Source organism: Corythoichthys intestinalis, chromosome 4, assembly GCF_030265065.1.
Source record: "Corythoichthys intestinalis isolate RoL2023-P3 chromosome 4, ASM3026506v1, whole genome shotgun sequence".
In the NCBI taxonomy this organism is placed as follows: Eukaryota; Metazoa; Chordata; class Actinopteri; order Syngnathiformes; family Syngnathidae; genus Corythoichthys; species Corythoichthys intestinalis.
The window spans coordinates 63094797-63119093 of NC_080398.1; the positions used below are offsets into that span (position 1 = coordinate 63094797).

Genomic DNA, 24297 nt, shown 5'->3' on the forward strand with positions numbered 1-24297 from the left:
CATTTGGTGGACGAGAGACCATTCCAGTTGCCTTATCGGTGAGTGCCACCGAGCCAGTACGAAAAACTGAGAATGGCTCTTGATGAGATGGAGGAAAAAGGCATCATTCGTAAGTCTACCAGTGAGTATGCTTCTCTCCTTGTCCTTGTGTGGAAGAAGAATGGGGATTTGCGCATCTGCACTGATTTCAGGTGGCTCAATGCGAGGACTTTGCGGGATGCTCACCCACTGCCCCATCAGTCAGATGCTCTTGCCGCACTTGGGGGAAATGTCTTCTTCTCCACCATGGACCTGACTTCAGGGTTCTATAATGTCCCACTTTTTGAAGAGCATAAGAAGTACACTGCATTTTCGTCTCCCTTTGGCTTGCATGAGTACAACCGCAAGCCACAAGGCCTGTCAAACAGTCCAGCTACTTTCATGAGAATGATGCTTTCCATTTTCGGTGATGAAAACTTCACTAGCCTTTTGTGTTACCTCGACGATCTCATGGTCTTTGGTCCAACTGAACAGGTCGCCCTTGAGAGGTTAGAGATGGTTTTCTCCCGTCTGAAGAACCATAATCTCAAGCTTGCGCCGAAGAAGTGTCACCTTCTTCGACGATCGGTGAAGTTCCTTGGTCATGTCATCTCTGAGTCCGGTGTCCAGACAGACCCTGGAAAGGTTGAAGCCATTAACCTGGTACAGGTGTCTGATTTGATGGAAAGCGACGGCGTCACATCCTCTCAGAAGAAGATTCGGTCATTCTTAGGGATGGTACTATATTATCAGCATTTCATCGAAGATTGTTCAATCAAGGCCAGACCCCTATTCAAGCTCCTGTCAGGCATGAGCGCTGGTGGTAAAGCTCCACGAGGAAAAAAGCGTGTGCTCAATCCTTTGACTTGTGTGATAGTGAAAGCTGAAGATTGGACTGCTGAGTGTCATACTGCCTTTGACACCTTGAAGCATGATCTGTCACATAGTGTTACATTGGCTCATCCTGATTTTGGGAAGCCATTCATCCATGCTGTCGACGCTTCTTTTGATGGCATCGGTGCAATTCTTTCTCAACTACAGCCTGGTGAGAAGGTTGCGAGACCCGTTGCTTTCGCTAGCAAGACCCTGTCACGAGCCCAGTTGAATTATCCAGCTCACCAGCTAGAATTTCTTGCTTTGAAGTGGGCCATTTGTGACAAATTCTCCCATTGGCTGAAAGGTCGTCACTTCACTGCGTGGTCTGACAACAACCCACTGACAAAACCCAAACTGGATGCCTGCGAACAAAGATGGGTGTCAAAGTTGGCGGCGTATGACTTTGATTTGAAATACGTGCCTGGCCCAAACAACACAGTGGCTGACGCCCTAAGCAGAGAGCCCTTCGTTCAGTCATGTGTGAGTCATCGTCTCGTGAAAGAGCCGTATCACTCCTTGCTTGATGAGGTCAAGAGAGTTGTTAAGGATACAGTACAAGACGCTTTCTGTCTGACCACCAACTGTCAGGCTGTCCATACTGCTGATTCTCATGCTAATGCTGGGGTTCTCAAAGATCAATCGTCCAGTGGTGCTGCTGATTCTGAGGAGGTCTCCACAGTCTTGTCTGGTGGCGTCTCATGGCTTCCTGGAGCAGACCCTATATCTCTGCAGTTGCCAGAAGATGACTCCTCTGTTGTCATGCCGCTCAGTCTACTGCGCAACATGCAAGAACAGGACACTTCTGTGAGTAGAGCGCTCTTCTATGTCCAAAAGCACAAAAGACCCAACAAGCGTGAAAAAGATTCTGAGCCCAGTTGCGTACTCAAGTTGTTAAGACATTGGAAGAGTTGAAAATTCGTGATGGGATCCTCTACAGAGTGAGAAAGGACCAACGCATGAATCGTAAAATCTTCCAGTTCATCGTGCCTGAGTCTCTGAAGCAACAAGTCTTGCGTGGTGTTCACGACCAAGCTGGTCATCAGGGCTGTTCGAGGACGCTTTCGCTGGCCAGTGAACGTTTCTTCTGGAATGGAATGGAGCAGGATGTCACCAAACAAGTAAAGCACTGCCAAAGATGCATCTTGGGAAAGACTCCTGGACCTCATGCCCGTGCTCCTCTTGAGAATATCCGCACTTCTGCCCCAATGGAGCTGGTATGCATTGACTTCTGGACGGCAGAGTCTGGTGACAAGAAAACCACAGATGTACTTGTTATAACGGATCATTTTTCAAAGTTGGCCCTTGCATTCCCCTGCAGGAACCAATCCGCGAAGCAAGTTGCTCGCTGCTTGTGGGACAAGTTCTTCTGTGTTTATGGATTCCCCAAAAGGATCCATTCAGACCAAGGAGCTAACTTTGAGAGTGGTCTGATCAAGGAACTACTTGAGATGGCGGGAGTTCACAAGTCCCACACAACACCATATCATCCCATGGGCAACGGAATCGCTGAAAGATTCAACAGAACCCTTGGTGGTATGATTAGAACTCTCCCTCCGAAGTGCGAGTCGAAATGGCCGCAGATGTTGAACATGTTGACCTTCAGCTATAACTGCACGGTTCATGAGACCACTGGTTTCGCCCCGTTCTACCTAATGTTCAGGCGAGTCCCACGTTTGCCTGTCGACATCATGTTTCATCATGTGTTGGAGAACGACACTGTTGTCAGCCACAACGTGTTTGTGAACTACCTAAGGAGAGATCTTGCTGAAGCCGCCAAGATTGCCCAAAAACATGCCCTTGGTGAGCAGTCCCGTCACGCTGTGATCTACAACCGCAAAGTCAAGGGATCACCGTTGGCTGTTGGCGACAGGGTTCTGCTTGCTAATGGTGGTGAGAAAGGCAAAAGGAAAGTTGCTGATCGATGGGAGTCGACCCCGTTTGATGTGATTTCTGTGAGACCTTCAATCAATGTGTACAGGATTCAGGATTCTGTCACAGGAAGGGAAAGGGTTGTGCACAGGAACTTGCTACTCCCTGTCGACTTCTTGACTTTCCCTGGTCAAGATGAGGTTCGTTCGTGTTCAGAAGTAGCACCTTCTGGGAGTGCTGACGGCGCCGTGCTTGATGACGAAGAGGATTCTTGTACACGCACCAAGACCTGGCTCTTGCAGTCATCTAACCTGGCTGAAGCTGGACGTGAGGTAGCCTCTGGTGGTGATGCCTCTGTTCATGCCTCATAGGGTAGCCAGTCTGTGGACTTTTCTGATAGTTCTCTCTGTGACTCTGAACACAGCCACGCCACTCACATAGACACTGACCTAGTCTAAATACCTGACACTGCACACTTAGCCGTCAACCCGCCAGTTACATTATATGACACCGAACAAGTTGATGCTGATCTTGAGGAGCTAGTTTGCACACGGCCTCAGGACACACACGTACACTAAGGTTTCACAAGGTGTGGGAGGAGTGTTAAGCCCCCTTCGAGACTTATTTGTGAGATGTCATATCAGAGAGTTGAGGAACCTCCATTGGTGTGGGTTTAGTGAATGTTTAGGAAGGTCATTTTATTCCTTCCCTCTTTTTGTAGTCTTTTGGTGTTAATTTACATATGTGTAGCTAGTACCTTTTTTTGTCTCTGGAGTGTTACTTCTCCATCGCTGGGGCTTTGATACGTACTGTTGTGTGAAATGTAAAAGGCATTTCTAGCTGTCTATGATAAATATGGGGTTTGGTACCTCCCTGTTGTTACGTACTCCTTCTAGGAGTTTTTGATGCTGACAATCGTTGTACGCCATTGCCCCGTAGCCACTTTTTTTTTTGTTTTCTGTATTTACTCTGTGTTGCGCTCACTTCAGCATAATTTAAGGGGGGTGTGTGTAACGGGAGTAAATATGCTTGTTAAATTATGCCGGAAGTGACGCGTCATGACTCGCTCGCGGAAGGGGACGTGTGCAAACTAGCGCGGGAAAGGCACTGTTGCGAGGAGGACACTGTGATGGTGAGTCGCACATTTGCAACGGTCGACATAAATGACGATAATAAGTTATCTATTGCTTGTATTGCACATTCTACCAAGCGGTTTCCCTGTATAGCTTCCCATCGTTGTAGTGACACAAAGTTAGTGCTCAGTTTAATCTTGTTTGTGAACAGTTTTGGACGGAAGCTTACTGAAAATGCGCCATTGTTCATGTGTTGTGCAGTACAATAAAGACGTGCTTGTCGACGCGACCATCATCTCACTCCTTGCATACTGTGTTGCAGGTAAAATGCCCTTCTGCATATTATTGTGCTATTTTGTATGCATTTTGTTGGTATTTTTGAACTGTTTTCTGTTTATTGGATGTGAGCCCACAGCTCGGTCTCTCACTGTGGCTCACCATAATGCTGCTGCGTCGCACACGTGATGCATTTAGGGACAACTTGTAAATATGTAAATAATTTGTTACTGTGTTGAAATGTTGCAAATGTGAATTTTATATGCTGTTAGCCCAATTGTTTGTTTAAATATCACTATACGATCACAATTGTTTTTGTTAATTTGTTGTTTATTTGTTAGTACAGTTGCGAGGAGGACACTGTGATGTACAATAAAGACGTGCTTGTCGAAGCGACCATCATCTCACTCCTTGCACACTGTGTTGCAGGGATTTTTGTAATAAATGGCAATAATAGCAGTCCACCTGTGTCTGTGATGCTTAGAACGCCAGTGATGGAGAGTTGCAACCCGTCACATTGATATTGTGACCCGTCACATATATACATTTATATCAGTCAGGCATTGAATCAGATTGCAATTCTTTATTTGTGGGAACTTATTGGCAACACGACTGCTGTCTGCCGCAGCCAACGCACATCTCCCCGCCAGAACAAACGTAAACACGAAAGGCACGGCCCTCGCTCTCCCACACCTCCCTCACCCCTCCACGTCATGCGGTGCATTTAGGAACATATGCTAACAACCCCCGCCACATTATAACCCGATTCGTTACACTACCCCCCCCCTTTCAAAGACCCTCGTCACTCAGCCACCCGGTGGCCTACGGTTCCTCCGGGGCCGCTCCCGCTCTGTAGGCAAAGAAGCAGAGTCCACAACCGAACCCCCAGGAGGTGTAGTGTCTAGTCCATACAGTCCATCTTGGGAAGGCTGGTCACCACCATCCGAGTCACTCGGGAGTTCTGCCGTGTTCGTAGCAGATCCTTGGTACAGTGCCAGACGATCACGATGGAGGGCCACCCTCCTCCCTCTTGGGGGCAGCTGAACCCTATATACCACTTCCCCCACTCTTTCCAGGACCTTGCAGGGTCCCACCCAGTCGCTGTCCAACTTACGGCACCTGCCCTTCTTCCTCAGAGGGCTGTACACCCACACCAATTCCGCCGATTCGAAGTGTCTTCCCTTGGAATGCACATCATAGTACTTCTTTTGCCGTACGCCTGCATTCTTCAGCTGGAGCCTAGCAAAATCATATGCAGACTCCAATCGATCCTGCAATTTCCGGGCATAGTCAGGACCTGCAGGAACAGCAGGAGGATCAGGCGGTCTGCCCACCATCATCTCAGCAGGGGTCCTAAGCTCTCTTCCAAGCATGAAGAGAGCCGGAGAACAGGAAGTGGAATCTTGCACTGCCGATCGGCACACCATCAGCACCAATGGAATGTGTCTATCCCAGTCTTTTTGATGCTTGGCCATCACTATTGCAAGTTGCTGCGATAGTGTTCGATTAAACCGTTCGACTAGTTTGGACTTAGTTTGGATGAAATAATGAGTCAACCTGATCGGGACTCCATGGATCTAGATGGCAAGGTTAACCAGTCTCTTGATCTCCTCAAGTTCATGTCCTCGCTTCCACCCTGTACCTGTCACACCCGACAGGTGCCAGGGGAAGATGGCAACAAACCAACCAGCCTCCACTGGAATTCTCTCGGGGCAAAGCCAAAGCACTACAACTCTGGAATTACACGGTATTATCCTTCTATGGAGGAAGCCATGTTTGCGACACCAATATGATGTGCACCGGGTCCAGGCTGTGACAACATTACAAAGACTGTTCTGTCCCAGCAAAAGCCGGGGCCTTATGGAGTACAGTATGTATGCTCAACAATCCCAGTGGTGATAAACAACAAAAAAAGGGCTAGACTGGTGAGAAATAAAAAACGTTCAATCAACTCTGCCAACCTGTTAAGCATAGTAAGTCATTCCCAAAACTCACCAGTGAATCCAGTCTGGCATCTCCAATTGGCTCTGCTAAATATTAGATCTTTAGCTGGCAAATCTTTCTTAATTAATGATTTTATCAGCAAACATAACCTTGACATGTTGTTCCTAACAGAAACTTGGTTAGATCAAGATAAGAGTTCGACAGTTCTGATTGAGGCAACCCCCACAAACTTCAATTTCTTTAGTGCTCCAAGAACCCATAAGAAAGGAGGTGGGGTTGCCAGTCTGATCAGGGACAGTTTTCAATGCACGAATATTTCATGTGGTCAGTTTGATTCCTTTGAATATATTGTCATTCAGCTAAAAAGCCCTTGCAGAGCTGCCTTGGTAACAATTTACAGACCACCGAAGTATAACACAATGTTTTTTGATGAGCTTACCAAAATACTGTCTTCCGTCTGCATGGACTTTGATTGTGTTGTTTTAGTGGGTGACTTTAACATTCATGTTGATAATCCTGAAGAAGGATGTGCTAGAGAGCTTTTAAATATTTTGGATACATTTGGTTTATCTCAGCATGTCACAGTTCCAACACATAACAGAGGGCACATACTGGACTTAATAATATCCAAAGGTCTTAACATCTCTGAGGTCACAGTGAATGATGTTGCTCTGTCTGATCACTACTGCATTATGTTTAAAATGACCACCCCTGTCCATCCTCTGAAAAGGGAAACAGTGGTGATTAGGAAGCGTTACATAAGTGATAACACATGTGCGTTATTCACACAGGCCTATGCCTCATCATTAACCTCTACAATAGCTCCAGTGGAAGAACTTGTAAATAGTTTCAGTTCCAGTGTGATGACTGTAATGGACACTATTGCCCCGATTAAGACAAAAACTTTGTCAAGAAAGAAGAGGTCACCCTGGAGAAATGCCACACTAGCTATAAAACAAAAAGAAGTTTGTAGACGAGCAGAACGCAGATGGCGAAAAAACAAACTCCTAGTTTTTTATGATATCTACAAAGACAGTCTTCGCAAATACAACCAGGAACTGAAAAATGCTAGACAGTCATATTTTTCAGAGATCATTAGTAGAAACACTAACAATACCCGCACACTATTTTCTGTTGTTGACAAACTGACAAACCCACAAGCATCAATACCTCAGGAATTGGCATCTGAGGTGTCCTGTAATAATTTCGCAGCATTCTTTACACACAAAGTACTAAAGATTAGACAGACTGTGTGCAACTCCAGATTAACAAATGTTACACTAAATGCCTCCCAAAATGTCCCCCACGTCAATCTTAGACAGTTTAGCCTCTTGGACTATGCCACTTTAACAGAAATTGTGTCGAAATTAAAGCCCACAACATGCTGCCTTGACATCCTTCCTTCAAACTTTTTCAAAACTGTTTTTCATTGCATAGCCCCAGACATACTTCAGATTATAAATACTTCCCTCCAAACAGGAGAGTTTCCTCAGACTTTAAAAACTGCAGTAATAAAACCTCTCCTAAAAAAACCTAATCTGGATGCCTCAACCATTAGTAATTACAGGCCAATATCAAATCTGACATTCCTGGGGAAAATTATCGAAAGAGCTGTGTTTGAACAGATCCAGACTTTTATGATGCAAAACAATCTTTTTAACTCATTTCAGTCTGGATTTCGGCCACAACACAGCACCGAGACCGTGCTTATCAAAGTCCTAAATGATATTCGTCGGAATACCGATGCAGGCAAATCATCTGTTCTGCTACTATTGGATCTCAGCGCCGCATTTGACACGGTTGATCACAACATACTACTCAGCAGATTGGAACAGTGGGTAGGGTTTACTGACACTATTCTTCAGTGGTTCACATCCTATTTACATGATAGAGATTTCTTTGTGTCAATTGGAAACTATCAGTCAGAACGAACCAAATTCACGTGTGGAGTCCCTCAAGGGTCAATTCTTGGACCACTCTTATTTAACATCTATATGCTTCCGTTAGCTCAGATAATGGAACAGTATGATATCTCCTATCACGCCTATGCAGATGACACATAACTGTACATTTCTGTGTCCCCACATGATTATAGTCCCTTAGTCTCCCTGAGTAAATGCATTCGTCAAATCAATGAATGGATGTGCCAGAATTTTCTCCAGTTAAATGTAGAGAAGACAGAGGTGATCATTTTTGGGCCAAAAAAGGAAAGGTCAAAGATAAGCAGCCAACTTAGCACAATGTCACTAACAGCTACAAATCAAGTCAGAAACCTTGGCGTAATTATTGACTCAGACCTAAAATTTGATAGCCATCTAAAGTCCGTCACTAAATCCGCTTATTACCACCTAAAAAATATAACCAGAATTAAGGGGCTTCTGACTCAACAAGACATGGAAAAACTTATGCATGCATTCATTTTCAGCAGATTGGACTACTGCAACGGTATATTTACAGGTCTTGATAAAAAATCAGTCAGGAAGCTGCAGCTAGTACAGAATGCTGCAGCCAGAGTCCTCACAAATACAAGGAAGCTGGACCACATTACACCGGTTTTGAAATCGCTACACTGGCTTCCAGTGAGTCAAAGGATAGACTATAAAATACTACTGCTCGTCTACAAAACACTTAATGGCCTTGGACCAAAATACATGCTTGACTTGTTAGATTCCTATGAGACATCTAGACCCCTAAGGTCGTCTGGAACGGGTCTTCTGCATGTTCCAAGAACAAGAACCAAGAGGGGTGAGGCAGCATTTAGTTATTATGCTCCTCACCTCTGGAACAAGTTACCCGAACGTCTGAAGTATGCTCAAACTGTTAGCTCCTTTAAATCAGGGCTAAAAACGCTTTTGTTTGGCACTGCATATCCATAACTGTCTATATATTTCAACCTACCTGCCTTCTATTCCTATTGTGCTTATCTCCATTGCTGATTTCAATGATTATTAGTAGTAGTAGTTTTTGCTTTATTTTTATTTTTGTTTTATTTTTATTTATTTATTTTTATTCTGTGATTAGATGTGATCATTTGTCTTGGTTTTTACGTTGTGTTGATTTAAATGTGATTTTTATGGTCTTCATGTGATGTAAAGCACTTTGAATTGCCTTGTGTTGAATTGTGCTATATAAATAAATTTGCCTTGCCTTGCCTAGTCCATCACTTTGTGGGTATAATGGGGTGGTGCGAGTCTTGTGTGAGCCCAGGTTATCGCACATGGCTGCGAAAAGTCGAGACTCAAAGTTCCTGCCCTGGTCAGTGTGAATCACCTCCGCTGTCCCGAACCTGCTGAACATCCCCCCTACTAGTGCGTCCGCTATGGTCTCCGCCTCCTGGTCAGGCAGGCAATAGGCCTCGGGCCACTTCGTGAAATAATCAATAGCAGTTAGGATGTAGCGATTCCCCCCCTCTGTGTGAGGAAACGGCCCCAGGATATCAATCCCCACTCTCTCCATGGGTCCTCCAACCGGGCACTGCTGAAGTTGTGCGATAGACCTGTCCGTGGGACATTTTTTTGCGGTGCAGCTGTTGCAGCGGCGGCAGTAGTCCTCCACATCCCGCCTATGTAATCCCCAGTAAAAACTGTTGCGGAGTCGATGGAGCGTCTTCCCAACCCCACAGTGCCCCGTACCAAGTCCACCGTGTACCGCCTGTAGCACCCGTTCCCGTAGGAGTTTTAGCACGACTACCTGCCAGTGAGTCTCATCAGTAGCCGGCTCCATCCAGCCACGTTGCAGTACTCCATCTTGCAACCGTAGTGTGTTGAACATTGACCAGAGTCCTTTGGTGGCGCGAGAACACATGCCAACCTCCTCCCACGTGGGCCTGCACTGCGCAACACAGCCCCCGAGCCAACACTGCTTGCATCCGTGTCGAGGACAAAGGGCAAAGTAGAGTCGGGCGGGGCCAAGACTGGGGCATTCATGAGTGCAGTCTGCAGAGAAGTGAATGCCAACTGGCACTCTTGTGACCAAACAAAGTGTTCCCCTTTCTGTAGTAAACGGAACAAGGGAGCGGCAAGGCAAGCAAACCCCTTAACAAATCGTCGATAATAAGAGGGTAATCCCAGGAAGCTCTTCAGGTCCTGCACAGAGCCGGGGGTGGGCCAGTCTTTGACAGCCTGCACCTTGTCCTCCAACGCGCTGACCCCGCCCTGTCCCAGTCTGTGGCCCAGGAATGTGTTTTCCCGCCTCATGAAATGGCACTTCTGAGGATGCAGTTTCAACCCTGCAGCTGCTATCCTCTCCAACACCTTCCTGAGAGAACTGAGGGTTGACTCAAAGGACGAGCCATGCACCAGGATGTCGTCCAAGTACACGACACACTCGCGGCGTGAAGTGAAATGAAAAATGAAAATTTCCCTCACCAATGAGATCCTTCTCCCGCTCTCATTCCCCGAGACAGTCCCCGGCAACAGAGAACATCCAGAAGATGACGGACGGTCTGACGGGACAGAAGGTAGGTCCTCACCTTGCTTGGGTGACTCCCCGGGCAGAGCACAACAAGCAGTGGTGTCGGCAACAATCCCCATAAGTGACACAAAAACAGAGTGGCTCGCTGCATGGCCTGGCGCAACAGGACGCTTGGACAGCTGGACAACGTGACCGTCCGGGAAAGAGAGAGTTCCATTTCTGGTGTCGAATATGCAGCCAAGAGTCTTAAGGACATCCGAGTCCCAGAATACAATCCTCCAGATCCGCAACCCACACTGTGCTCCGAACCCTCTCGGAACCCACACCCAGAGTCACAACTGCTTTCCCGCGCATAGGGGCCCGCTCGCCAGTAACAGTCTGAAGTCTCACCATTGTTGGAGAGACAGGTGTTCCCTCCCCCACAACATCAGACCTCACTAACGTTGCCGAAGACCCCGTATCCACCAGCGCGAAACAGCACGTACCCCCCACAGTCACTGCGGCGTACTAACAGTCCTCCACCCAAGTCCGACCCAGCATCACAAGTTGCTCCAACTGGCCATCAACAGTAGCAGTCGACCCCAAAGTCAGTTTGTGCTGGGGCGATACTGACTCCTCGCTTGGGCCAGGTTGGGGCGACAACCCGGGGAACCGCATCGCCCCGACTAAGCGGTCCCCGGGTCGTTTCCCTGGTTCGCTGGCGCCTTAGGACAGTCCCGGACCAAGTGGCCTGGCTGGCCACAGCCCCAGCAGATCCTTCGCCGTGGTGTAGATCGACGACCTCCCTGAAGTGAAGCTGCCCGAACCAGTTGAGTCAGTTCCTCCACCCACGCAGGTGCTTTAGAGTCCAACCCAGCCCCCGTTGAGGCCCCCCCTCTCAGTAAATCCTCAAACGCAGCTGCCGGGGACGCCACATGCAGCAACTCCCTTTCAGAGGCCAGCTCCACAGCCTCCTGAAGGGTCCTGGGGTGGGCCAGCAGGGTCTGCACCCGCAAGTCGCTCGGTAGCAGTGCCTGGAGGAAGTGGTCCAAGGCCAGTTCGCTCTGTATGGGAGGGGGCATATGGCCATAAGTGCGGTGGACCAGTCCTTCAATGTCATTGGCAAGCACGCAACGACTCTCCAGGCCGTCTATGGCGGCTGCACAATTCAGAGCGAAGCAGACTGGCTATGGTGCAAAGTCCAAAGCGTCTCTTTAGCGCCCCCACCAAGGTGTCATAATCACTCCTATCCTCCGGGCTGAGGAGCAGCAGGCACGACAGAGCATCCCCAGTCAAACACATCGCCAGTTGGAGCACTTTCACTCTAGCAGACCAACCGTTGGCCTGGGCGAGGAGCTCAAACTGGGCATGAAAAGCCTCCCAGTTAGCCTTGCCATCGTATTTCGGCGTCTTCACGGGGGGCATCGCCCCACCAAGCAGTTCCAAACGATTAGCCCCAGCAGGCGATGGATAAGCTAGCGAGTCAGACACCACCTCACGACGGCTAGTAGAGCCAAATCCCGCCACCCTGGCCATTTCAGCAGTCATCTTCCTCACGGTCTCTCGATGTTCAGGCGAGCCCCAAGCAGCTGCAGCAGTGGGCAGTTCATCCGCTTCCGCCACCGTGATCTCCGGACGTACCTTCGGTGGCATGGCTCCAAAAACGAGGGAAGCGAAGAGGCTAATCGTACCACAGCAAGCGGTACACACAGGAGTCCCAGTACGTGACCGAGTAATGCTTTTTACTTCTGACACCAGTGTAACGTTGATAATAGTCAGCCGTTGAATCAGATTGCAATTCTTTATTTGTGGGAACCTATTGGCAACACGACTGCTGTCTGCCGCAGCCAACGCACATCTCCCCGCCAGAACAAACGTAAACACGGAAGGCACGTCCCTCGCTCTCCCGCACCTCCCTCCACGTCATGCGGTGCATTCAGGAACATATGCTAACACCCCCGCCACATTATAACCCGATTCATTACAATATATATATGTATTAGGGCTGTCAAAGTTATCGCGTTAACGGGCGTTAATTAATTTTTTAAATTAATCACGTTAAAATATTTGACGCAATTAACGCATGCACTGAATGACCAGCTCGCTCATTGCCTTAAACAGATTACAATGAGGCCGTTTATGGACATTAAGAGTGAAGAGAATGCCACTGGCCGCTTGGGGAAAGCGCTGTTCCATACTAATGTTATTCCCTCTAAACGTGGGAGAATTAGTAGTTGAGAGACGTTTATGCTGTTGCATTGTGCTAAATGTGCTCCACACATATTTCGGTAAGTTTTCTTTCTTTTAGTGGCAATTATGTGTCTCTTGTTGTATTTTGGGTAAGATATGTACAGAGATATGTATTTTATAAAGGCGAGTAGACACAGGCGTTCTTTGGACCGCGCCGTTTATTGGCATAAGCTTCTCCTTCACAACAAACATAGGTATCGTTTAGTGAAAGCACAACAAAAATAATATTCCTATCATCTCAAAAAAATAATGTTCACAAAAAGAAAAGCACTTCAGTCTATAGTAATGAGGCCCTATTCTCACAGTTAAACAACAATGCAAAATGAACTGGCATTCCATATCAAAATAGCTATGCAAAATAAACGTAAAACTTACTCAGACTTTGGTCACTCTATTCTTATTATTGTTATTTTTATTTTTATTCTTATTTTTATTATATTAACTCTACTTTTGATTGAAAATTTTACAAATTTTATTAAAACGAAAACATGAAGAGGGCTTTTAATATAAAATTACTATAACTTGTAACTATAACATTTGTCTTTTAAAAACTACAAGTCTTTCTATCCGTGGATCACTTTAACAGAAACAATGTTAATAATGCCATTTGTGGATTTATTGTTACAGTAAACAAATACAGTACTTATGTACAGTATGTTGTATGTATATATTCGCCTTGTGTCTTATCTTTCAACTCCAACAATAATTTACAGAAAAATATGGCATATTTTATAGATGGTTTGAATTGCGATTAATTGCGATTAATTACGATTAATTAATTTTTAAGCTGTAATTAACTGGATTAAAAATTTTAATCGTTTGACACCCCTAATACATATATCTATAATATATATATATATATATATATATATATATATATATATATATATATATATATATATATATATATATACACACACATATGATAAAAAAAAAAAAAAAAAGCTGCAAATTAATAGTGGGGGTATTCTCGCAGTGGGACATTCGGGCATTAATGGCGTCACCAGCCACAACAAAGCATCGCCATATTGAAATGGGGGCAAAACACGAGTCACAAGCAGTTGCTCTGTCGTGCATTGCAGTACAAACGCGTTGAACTTTTGTCTTATTTGCCGTCTTTTTTTCCGTCAGAATGACTAAAAATTGCCGTGTTCCGGGTTGTAACACAAGGAAGAGTTCGGAGCCGCATTTGAAGTTCTTCATTCTTCCTCGTGAGAAGAAAAGGACAAGAAATTGGCTGAAAGCAATCAATCGAGGAATAGTAAAAGAAGACGGTTCCGTGGACCAGGCACATTTACGTTTGCAGCCGACATTTTATTACTGGTGAGTAAACTTTAATCGATTATTTCGATATAAAAATCCATTTTTTTTTTTTTTTTTTTTTTTTCCCCCCTAATTAGCTGCTAGGATTCAATAGACTAGGCAGTGGTTGTTATTATTACTGGAACCGACAACTCGCAAAGCGTTATTTTTCTTTTGCCGTGAACTGCTTTAATCGGTCAATCGGTATATAATTGGCCTGGTGGGAATTGGTTATTGTGCCGTGACGTGTTCACGGCTAAATAACGCTTGGAGGCGAATTACCGGTTACGGCAGAAATAATCACTCCGTGTATACTACCAGTTTTCTTAGTTCCACATAGTACATATTCCACGTAATTGATAAAGGTCAACTTACTGGGTGACTTTATGAGGTAGTTGTAGATGTTTCCGAACTCCACTGTAGGCATTTCCTTTCGATTGTTTATCCTGCTATCAGCTGCGACTTTGTATGGGCAAATTTGCAGGCCAATACACGCTAATTTTAAATTGTATCGCTTCCTGGTGTCTTTCGGCAGTGACTCGTGATAATAATAAGTCATCTTTAAGACGTTTTTATGAAAAAAAAGACGCAAAACACAGCTGAAATATATGAATTTCAGACAACGTCTGTCTACGGATGTGTACCTGTGCGTGCCCCCCTCTCAAAATGGCGACACGTTGCTATGCGATATGACGTCATCGTGACATCACGCCGACTGCGAGAATAGACAAAAGACAGAAGGGGAGCCAAGATGGCGGCGTAGCAAACAGTCACGAACTCATGCGGTCCTGGCAAAAAGTTGAATAGCAGCAAAAATACTGGCGTGAGCGGTGGACTTTTGATAGCCTGACATGCAGAATACCTCGGGCTTGGGTAAGCGTTCCTCTGTTACTCCTAACTCCTCGCCAGCGCAGCAGCCGTCTAAAAAAAGAGCGATAGAAGAGCACCAGACGGAGACTGTTATTGTGACGCTGAAGACGGCCATTGAGGAGTAAGGAGCTAACATTAGCCAAAAAATTGCTGATTTGGTGGACACTATTAACCACATTACTGCAGAAATGAAAGATATTAAAGTGCTGGCAAAAAAAACGGAAGGGAGAGTCATTAAAATGGAAAAAACGATCCAAGATATGGAAAGCAAAGTTATGGAATTGGCGAGGTACAAGAGCAGATGGAATTTGCGACTTCATGGCCTAGAAGAGAACGAGGAAGAAGATGTGCGCAGAAGAGCCATCGAAGTATGTCAAAACATTGCTCCTGAACAGAAAGAAAAGTTTCAGAGTGTTATTGACACAGTGCACAGGCTTGGACCAAAACGAAAGGGTACATCTTCTCTTCAGCCAAGACCCATAATCCTGCAATACACCATGAGGCACTTTCGAGATGTCGTATGGAAGATGGGAAAACGCTCTGAGTTCCTGATTGCAAGGAAGCTGAAGTTCAAGGAAGACCTCACTCCTGAGGATCGTGAGCGGCGCAACTTTGGCCGCAAGTGGAACAAGCACGCAAGGAAGGCAAAGTTGCTTACTTTGTGGGACCTCGAGCTTTCGTAAATGGAAAAGAAATACACTGAATGCATTCAAGGAAGACTTTGCTCCTGAGGATCCTGAGCAGATCAGAGCTTTGGAAGCAAATAGAACAAGCACGGAAGGAGGGCAAAGCAGATTTTTTCTTGGGATCTCAAACTTTCATCGATGAGAGAAAAATGTATTTACTGCAGTTCAAGGAAGACCAAGTTGCTACTGAGGATCCTGAACATAGCAACCAGCTTTGAATGCAAGTGGAACAAGCACGCAAGGAGGAAAAAGCTGATTTCTTTGTGGGACCTTGACCTATCATCGATGGAAAAGAAAATTGACTGGAATTCATGAGAAACCTACTCCATAGGATCCGGAGTTGAATAGTCAACCTTTGCTGCAAGTGGAACTCATGTGCAAGGAGGGGAAAGCTGCTTGCTTTGTGGGACCGCAAGCTTGCATCGATGGAAGAAAAAGGGAGGAGGGGAAAAAAAAAAAGTCTGCAGGTATTTGTGTGTTGGTTATTTGAGAGCTTTAAGACCTTATTGTTAATTGGAACATCACGCTGTTTATAGTAGCTTTGTTTATTTGTTTTCATATGATACTTAAGCTGCTAATAATACTGTTTTGAAGTTTGCGACCGTATAGTTCGGGTTATAGTCAAAGTTTCTATTTTTCTAAGGGTGTACGTTCACTAGTAATCTTACATTTTGTCGTTATTCGTTATTTCTTTTAACGCTCGGGGTCTAAGAGACAATACAAAAAGAAAAGCTGTATTTTTGTATGCAAGTAATTTCAATGCGGATTTTTGTTTTATTCCAGAATCACATTCTGGTCCTAATGATGTCAATTTTTGGAATTCCGGAAAGGAATTGTGGGCATCTCGTGGCACTCATCATTCAGCAGGAACTCTTCTTTTGAAACACAGATTTAATGGAAATATCATTTCCTCAACGATTGATCCAAATGGTCATTTCATACTTTTGGTTATTTCTGTAAATGATCAAGTATTTTTGTTGGGCAATGTCTATGGATATAACAACAAACAAGAAAATACGAATTTAATATATGTGTTACAGTAAAAAATAGACTCATACGTAAGTTCATATGCCGAAATGAAGATAGTGTTGGGTGGGGATTTCAACTGTACTTTGAAGATAGATGGCCTTCTAAATCTGGAGAAAATAATACTTATATGCAAAACTTCATGCATGAAAATGGTTTAATTGATATTTGGAGAACTAAGAATCCATTAGCAAAAGAATTTACTTGGAAAAACAAAACGGGATCGTTACAATCTCGTATTGATTTTTGGTTGTTATCTGATCCCTTATCTCAATATGTCTCCGATGTCAAAATGTTAACAACGCCCCTGACGGATCATAAGACAATTTTTATGGAGTTATGTGTGTATGCTAGTCATCTAGCAAAAAAGGGTTAACTCGCATTGGAAATTAAATAATTCTCTTCTTTTGAATGCGTCATTGGTAAATGAGATCAAACTTAAAATACATAAAGGTTGGACAAGAGCGTGTACTGAAAATGTATATGGAACCAATTGGGATTTATTAAAATTTGAATTAAGTAAACTCCTAAGAAAAGCTGGAAGTGAAATGACTAAAAAGAACAGGAAAGAGGAATCTGAATTAATTTCTGAAATTATTTCACTTTCTTCTCAAGGTATTGAGAACTTATCACAAGAAGATAAAACCAATCTTCAAATTATGCAAATGAAATTGGATCGATTATATATAAACAAAGCGAAAGGGGCATTTGTGCGTTCTAGGAGGAAGTGGTTGGAAAAGGGGGAGCAGAACTCTTCTTACTTTTTCAAATTGGAGAAGAGAAATAATACCTTTAATAGTGTCTCCAAGCTCTGCTTTGATGGAGTTATTACAGAGGATCCAGGAAAGATAGCGGAAGCTTGTGAGTAATTTTATAAAACACTATATCAATCTAACTGCTTAGCGAATGATACGGAACACTTTTTTCAGTCTTTGGGAAATATTGCAGATATTGGAGATGCTAATAAAGAAATGTGTGATGTTCTCCTAACTGTAATGATAATTAAGACGCTATCAAGAAATTAAAATCTAACAAAAGTCCAGGAACAGATGGTTTAACGGCAGAGTTCTTCAAAATGTTTTCTAAAGAATTGGTTCCATTTTTATATAAGGTATTCGTAGAAAGTATTGAAAGCGGAAAGCTCCATGTGTCTTTAACTCAGGGTTTGATTACTCTCCTTCCTAAACCACAAAAAGATACTTTGTTATTAGACAATTGGAGGCCAATATCACTTCTTAATAATGATTACAAAATCTTAGCGATATGTTTGGCTAAAAAAATAAAGTTGACACTCAATGATATAATTGAGGAAACTCAGTCTGGCTTCATGACTGGCAGACACATAACAAACAATATAAGGTTGGTTCTGGATATCTTAGATTATTCTGATTTGATTAAAGAAGAAAGTTTCATTTTTTTTTTTGGTTTTACAAAGCATTTGATTCTATTGAACATCAATTTATGTTTAAAGCTTTGGATGTTTTTGGTTTTGGGGAATATTTTAAGAGATCTATTAAAACCTTATATGCAAATGCGAATAGCTCCATTAAACTTCCATTTGGCACTACTAAAAGGTTCTACATTCATTGAGGGATCCGACAGGGGTGTCCAATTTCAGCATTTCTTTTTCTTCTTCCTATGCAGATACTATCCATTCACTTTAGAAATTGTAATGTAGAGGGCATTACTATCGCAAATAGAACTTTAACCATCACTCAACTTGCTGATGATACTACACTATTTTTAAAGGATACATCCCAAATTCAAAAATCAATTGATGTTATAAATGTATTTTCTAAAGCTTCTGGCCTCAGATTGAACATAGCAAAATGTGAACTTCTACCAGTTAAAGAATGGTGTGATGAGAATGTATCTGGGATTACTGTAAAACATAAAGTCAAATATTTAGGTATTATAATTGGAAAAGATGAAAGTGCAAGGGTGGCTGAAAATTTTGATCCCCTGATTGGTTCAGTTCAAAAGAAATTTAATCTTTGGCTACAGAGGGATTTATCTATAACTGGTAGATCATTAGTCTCTAAAGTTGAAGGTATTTCAAGATTGATATATGCAGCGATGGCGCTTCATGTGTCAAAAGTTATTTGTATCAAAATTGACAGAATTTTATTCAACTTTATTTGGAAAAACAAAATACATTACATAAAAAAGAATGTTATGATAAATAATGTAGCTTCGGGAGGCTTTGACGCTTTAGATTTTACTTCTTTGAATGCATTGTTTAAAATTAAATGGATTAAATTATATTTGAAAAATCCCAATTCAATTTGGAATTTTATCACTACTCATATCTTTAAATCTGTAGGAGGTCTAGACTTTCTGTTAAGGTGTAATTACAACATTTCAAAGTTACCAGTTAAATTAGCCAAATTTCACACTCAACTTCTTATGTCATGGTCAATGATATATAAACACAATTTTTTACCACATAGATATTACATTTGGAACAACCAAGATATACAGTATCGAAATAGATCTTTGTATATTGAAAGATGGGTCCAAAATAACATATTCTTAGTTAGTCAATTATTGAACGAAGATGGTCAACTTTTCACATATCAAGAATTTTATTTATCTTATAGTATGGTTGTTACGCCTCGTGAATATTCTCTTGTGTTTGATGCAATACCAGAGGGCTCTCGAAGATTATTACAAAATTCTCCTAAAGGTAGAAATTGTAATGTGCCAATCTTTGATCCAAAGTCTCTGTTAATTGGTTATAAATGTGCACTATTAAGCTCTGAAGCCTCCAACCATTGTTTGAGAGGACTTATTCAAAAGGAGATATTTTCCAAACCTGCAGCAATTTCTTATTGGAATAATTTATACAAAAATATTGAATGGAAACATGCTTGGCTTTTGCCTAGAAAATATTTATTACTCAGATTACTTCACAGGTGTTATCCTGTAAAGACGACAATGGTTAAATTTAAAATTAATATTGAGACATTATGTTCTTTTTGTGCAAATGCAGAGGAAACTATTTCCCATTTGTTTTGGGAATGTATTTACTCCCACATCTTTTTGGTTGACCTGAACAATTATATTAATTCCAAAGTTGTGCCATCATTGAAAATTGTTTTTAGACATATTTTGTTTGGCCTAGCCAACATTGAAGAACCAGAAATGGATAAAAGATAAGTTGTAAATGTTATTTTAATATTGGCAAAATTTCACATTCACTGTGTAAAATATGCTAATTAAAGACCAAATTTTCATGTTTTGGGGAAAATGTTTTCTTTATATTTGGACAATTTGAGTTCCTCTTTGAATCCCAAAGCTATAAGGACCAAAAGACTTTGCAAACAGTACGGCTTGTGTTAAAAATGACCCCGACCATTTTATTTATTGTTTTGTTATTTTTGTAAATCTGTTGATTGTATGTGAATTGTCTCTCTCGAATTGTTCACCCATTATGTGTATTTGTTTTTGTGTAAATAAAGTTTCGTAAAAAAAAAAATGAAAAAAAAAAATTTTTTTTTTAAAAAAGACAGAAGGAGGTTCACCGACGCAAGATGGTGGAGGTTACCTACGTCCTCGCCTCCGCCTATAACATCTAGTTTCACAATGGGATATCTATACTTTATTTGGGATGTTCTACTATGGCGGATGTACGCGACGTCAGATCGGTGTTTGTTGCGTTTGTAGTATTGGCACGGTAGTTGGAAAGGGGTTTTGTCTATAAGAGTGCGTGTGTTAAGGCTTTGCTTCTAATTAAGCGGCGTTCTCCTCGAGATTAAGGAAGTACGGCCTTGACATTGCTCAACACGGTAAGTTCCAAGATATACTCGGCCGGTGAAGTTGTTCACGCTTGAAGCCCCAGCAATTTTCAGAACATTCTGGCTGACCACAGAATATTATTTAATGTGAAGACCGCACTTTCATCATGTTCGTGTCAGCGGAAAGAATCATATTTTATAATTTGCAAAGATAAAGACTTTCATTCACATGCTGATATGTACAACGTAGTGCTCTCAAGCGATTACAATTTTAAATTGATTAATTGCATTTAAAATAGTCATTATGTATTCTAAATTTTAAATACACCTATTAACACAGTTGTGGGCATAGGAGGGATTTGACTTTGGGGGGTAGGGGCAAAACATGTTGAAATGTCTGTCATTTTTAGCTTAGAATCATTAATTGATGTCTAATATTTAGTTTAAAAAAAGATTTAAAAAAATTATTCACCTGCATACTTTAAACTTAAAATAAAGTTACGTCTCAACGAAATTAAAAAAATAGTGTCTGCAAATAGGTCACGGATATCTCCCTCATAACTATCTGTTAATTGTAGTTTTTGTTGTTGTTGTTGTCGCATTTTCCCCGATATTTTAGGTGATAATCGATCCAAACCAAGAAAAACTGGGAGGAAAAAAAAGTTTAAAAGGATAAATATTTAAAAAGCAAATCTCGACCACTCCTTATTATCTGTGACTTCCGCGTCGTGACCCTTGTTAAATTACCGTGTTTCACCCATAAAATCCCCACAAAGTCAGGCTGTGGCTATTCACAGCTGTATCTTGACACTCGGTGATACATGCTACATGGAGTTTTCGGATCGAAACAAGGTAAATGCGTGATAATATCTCGTTAAAATCAGCGTGTCTGAAATGATGCTCGCACCTCGAGTTAACGGAAAGCCACAAAAAGATGTATATTGCAGTCAAACGCTAGCGCAAAAATTATGGACACAGCAGGCTAACTGACTAGCGTGCTATCCATTATCTTTTCGACCGTTGCTGCTGTTTGGATTGCATATTATAGGTCCTTGGCTTCAAGGCTAAATACAAAAAAAAAATAGATAATGTTTTGTACTCACATTTATATGTTCTCGTTATGCATATGGAACCTTTTATTCTGATTCAAAACAATCATGAATTCACATTCTGTAATCATAATTGGAAAAAAATAATAGCCCACTGCAAAAATTAAAATATTATGGTATTGGAATTTAAGCCCTAAAATTCGCCTGGAAATGTTTTTTCTGTGCCCTGATTAAAATCAAGCCAAAATAAAAAACGTATGCAGTAAAGTTAGCATTAACTACACAGCTAACTCCCGGTTTAGCCATGTTTATTTACAAAATAAAACACAGAGCTAAATTAAATCTACATTTACTCAATGTCCTTTATTTTTGAACATTCACCCACATGTCTGAAGGCCGAGTTATACTTCCACGTCAGACCTGCGCCGTCAAGGAAGACCGGAGTTACGACCCTGCGCCGTAGCCTGACGTGCTCCTCTCGAATTTTCGAACCTTCGCGTCGCGTAGTGTATGACGTGGCAGAAACGGACTGTGATTGATCCGCTCAGGCTGTTGTTTCCGGTTCAGCGCGAGATCACCGCCATTGTAGAATAGAATCAAATATTATTTTCTACACGCAAAAATGGACCAAGCCGACACGAGTATCATCGAAGAGCAAGTCTCATCAAGACATTATTGTGATTGCCAAATGGCAAGGTCGGCGATTGACAAAAAAAATTTTTTTTAAATGGAAGAACCACCGAGACGTGTGTGTTCGGAATCGAGTGGCCACACGAAGCGGTGACCACGTCGGTAAATCACTTTCTCACTTTATGTCGTATTTTTGGTTGGTGCACTTCATCATTTATTGAAGTGACTTATTTACGTGTCACACTTCAAGTATATGAAGAATAAAGCACACATTTGGTGTCAAAACTGTTGTTTTGATCTTTAATTTTCAATAACAGACAGTTCACACATGATACGTCATCACTGATTGAGAGTGCCTCGGTGCTTTTTATGATAACGTTAAAATCAAGGCTCCCAATGCAGTTTGGGAAGTTCCATAGATGCCAGAAATCTGCTATGGCTTCCCACTGGCTGGTTGTAGGACACGGCAAACAAATCGGGCTGGAGGGCTTTGCAGACCTTGAACGCAGTGCTCGACGGCAGTTTGAAGCTAGCCGCCACAGCTAGCTCTCTCCACCCGAGTCTAAAACTCTCTGTGTGGCATCAAAAGTCGGCCAGATCGCCTCGAAACCATCTTCTGCATCGCCTGCCCCTCAACATTTGTATGTTCAATATTTATTCAATGTTGATGAGCAGAATATTTACTTTCAAGAGTTCCATCTTGCATTATTATTTTTTTTGTCCCTTAAACTAGACTAGCGGAAGTCAACAAGCATGCCCCAAAACCGTACAAACATAACGCCACAACCCTCTAGTGGCTTGGCGGTGAATTACAGAGCAACGCGTTCCCTCACCGCAGAACTAATCCTGATAATGCCTATAGACCCTACCCACGTGACGTCACAACTCAGCCCTCCTGACTGGTGCCGCCCAATTGTCCGTCAACACATCGTGTTTACCTGTTACGGCTACGTACATTCCTCCTATTTATGGCGTGTTTTTCTGCTCGTTAACGTTAATAATCAAAATGGTGAAGGCGTGTGTGGTGGTCGGTTGCAATAACAGAGAAGATAGACGGAGAGACTTGAAGTTCTACCGGATTCCGAGAGACCCGGATAGGAGAGAGCGAGATGGGCTGCTGCAATTCGACGAGAAAACTGGGCTCCAAACGATTACCACAGATTATGTAGTAGTCATTTTATATCTGGTAAGATGCATTTAATATATATTTAGAGGGTTTTGGGCTGACAACCACAATTAAGATCATTGCTAGGCTAATCGCCGACAACATACACGTATGTATGTAGTGAGAGTGCTATCGCTAAACCATATAAACATTAAAAGCCCCAGCTCCATTGACAAATGACATGAAATACATTAGACTTGACAGTGGATGTTAGCAAGAACAAAAGATTTTGAATTGAAAATTTCGTAACTCACCTTTCCAAGCACAAGATAGATTCCTGCCGAATTTTCGTGGACGAGGACCTGTTTCACCCAACCAGCAACAAAGTATTTATAAGCCTCCAAGCTCTTAAAGTTTTTCAAACTTTCATGAGAATAGGCTGATTTTGTGTGGACAAGATAGTTGTACATATCAGGGTAGCTAGCAGATTTCAGGCAAATACGGCGGAGACAACGGGTCGAAAAACATCGATTTAGGCATCAAATATGGATCTGGCAAATGGATAAACTGAAGCTTTTCCACATAACGCCTTTTATGCAACGCATCAAGTGAGTTTACGGCATCCGAAAGCACCGGGTCTTCCATGAAATGCATTATAAATTGCTCGATCAATTGAGACCATTGATAATACAGACACAAAATGACGGACAAGGGGGCGGAACAATACAGCGATCACGTGATTTTGTGACGTCGGTGGGTAGGGTCTATTATCAGGATTAGTTGTTAGACGGATAATGTAGGCGGGTAATGTTACTCACCGCCTATGCGCCGCCCAATATGGACTGCTGTCTCCGTACAACATTCCGATACTCATGAAGGGACGTCATGCCGTTGCTGTTTTTAGTGCGAAAAGCTGAGCATGCTCTCCCTTCACTCTCGCTCCTGCGTGATGCATTCAATTGCAATCACGAAAAAAACAGTGATCACAAAATAATGACAGTCTAGAATGTGTAGTAATTTCGAAATTTGCCGCGGGCAAGTGATGTTTCCGGTTCAGAGGTAAACCGCGCGTGCGATGACGTAACATGTTCGGCTTCTTCTTTCTACGCATGCGTAGTTTGCGCAATTGCAGGCGTACCTTGCAGAAGCGGCGGGGCCTTAAGCGCACCTTAAACGAAGTGTGGACAGGTATAA

General features: G+C 42.7%; 2 protein-coding genes across 6 annotated transcripts in view; both read left to right on the forward strand.

The window, feature by feature from the left end:
* Positions 1-14732: 14732 nt before the first annotated feature.
* On the forward strand, positions 14733-20093 carry LOC130914395 (uncharacterized). The gene is made up of 2 exons (XM_057833544.1): positions 14733-16023; positions 16340-20093. Exon 2 carries the CDS (start codon positions 18221-18223, stop codon positions 19739-19741), a length of 1521 nt encoding a protein of 506 aa, XP_057689527.1. The 5' UTR covers positions 14733-16023; positions 16340-18220; the 3' UTR covers positions 19742-20093.
* Positions 20094-20101: 8 nt separating this feature from the next.
* Positions 20102-24297, forward strand: part of ano10a (anoctamin 10a) — an 87998-nt gene continuing 83802 nt past the window's right edge. For 4 of the 5 annotated variants that reach the window (XM_057833539.1, XM_057833541.1, XM_057833542.1 and 1 more), the window contains exon 1: positions 20102-20370. The gene's annotated coding sequence lies outside the window, so the exon portion shown is untranslated. Of the gene's footprint in view, positions 20371-20678; positions 22161-24297 lie in introns of those variants that run through there. The other variant, XM_057833540.1, reaches the window with a different exon arrangement.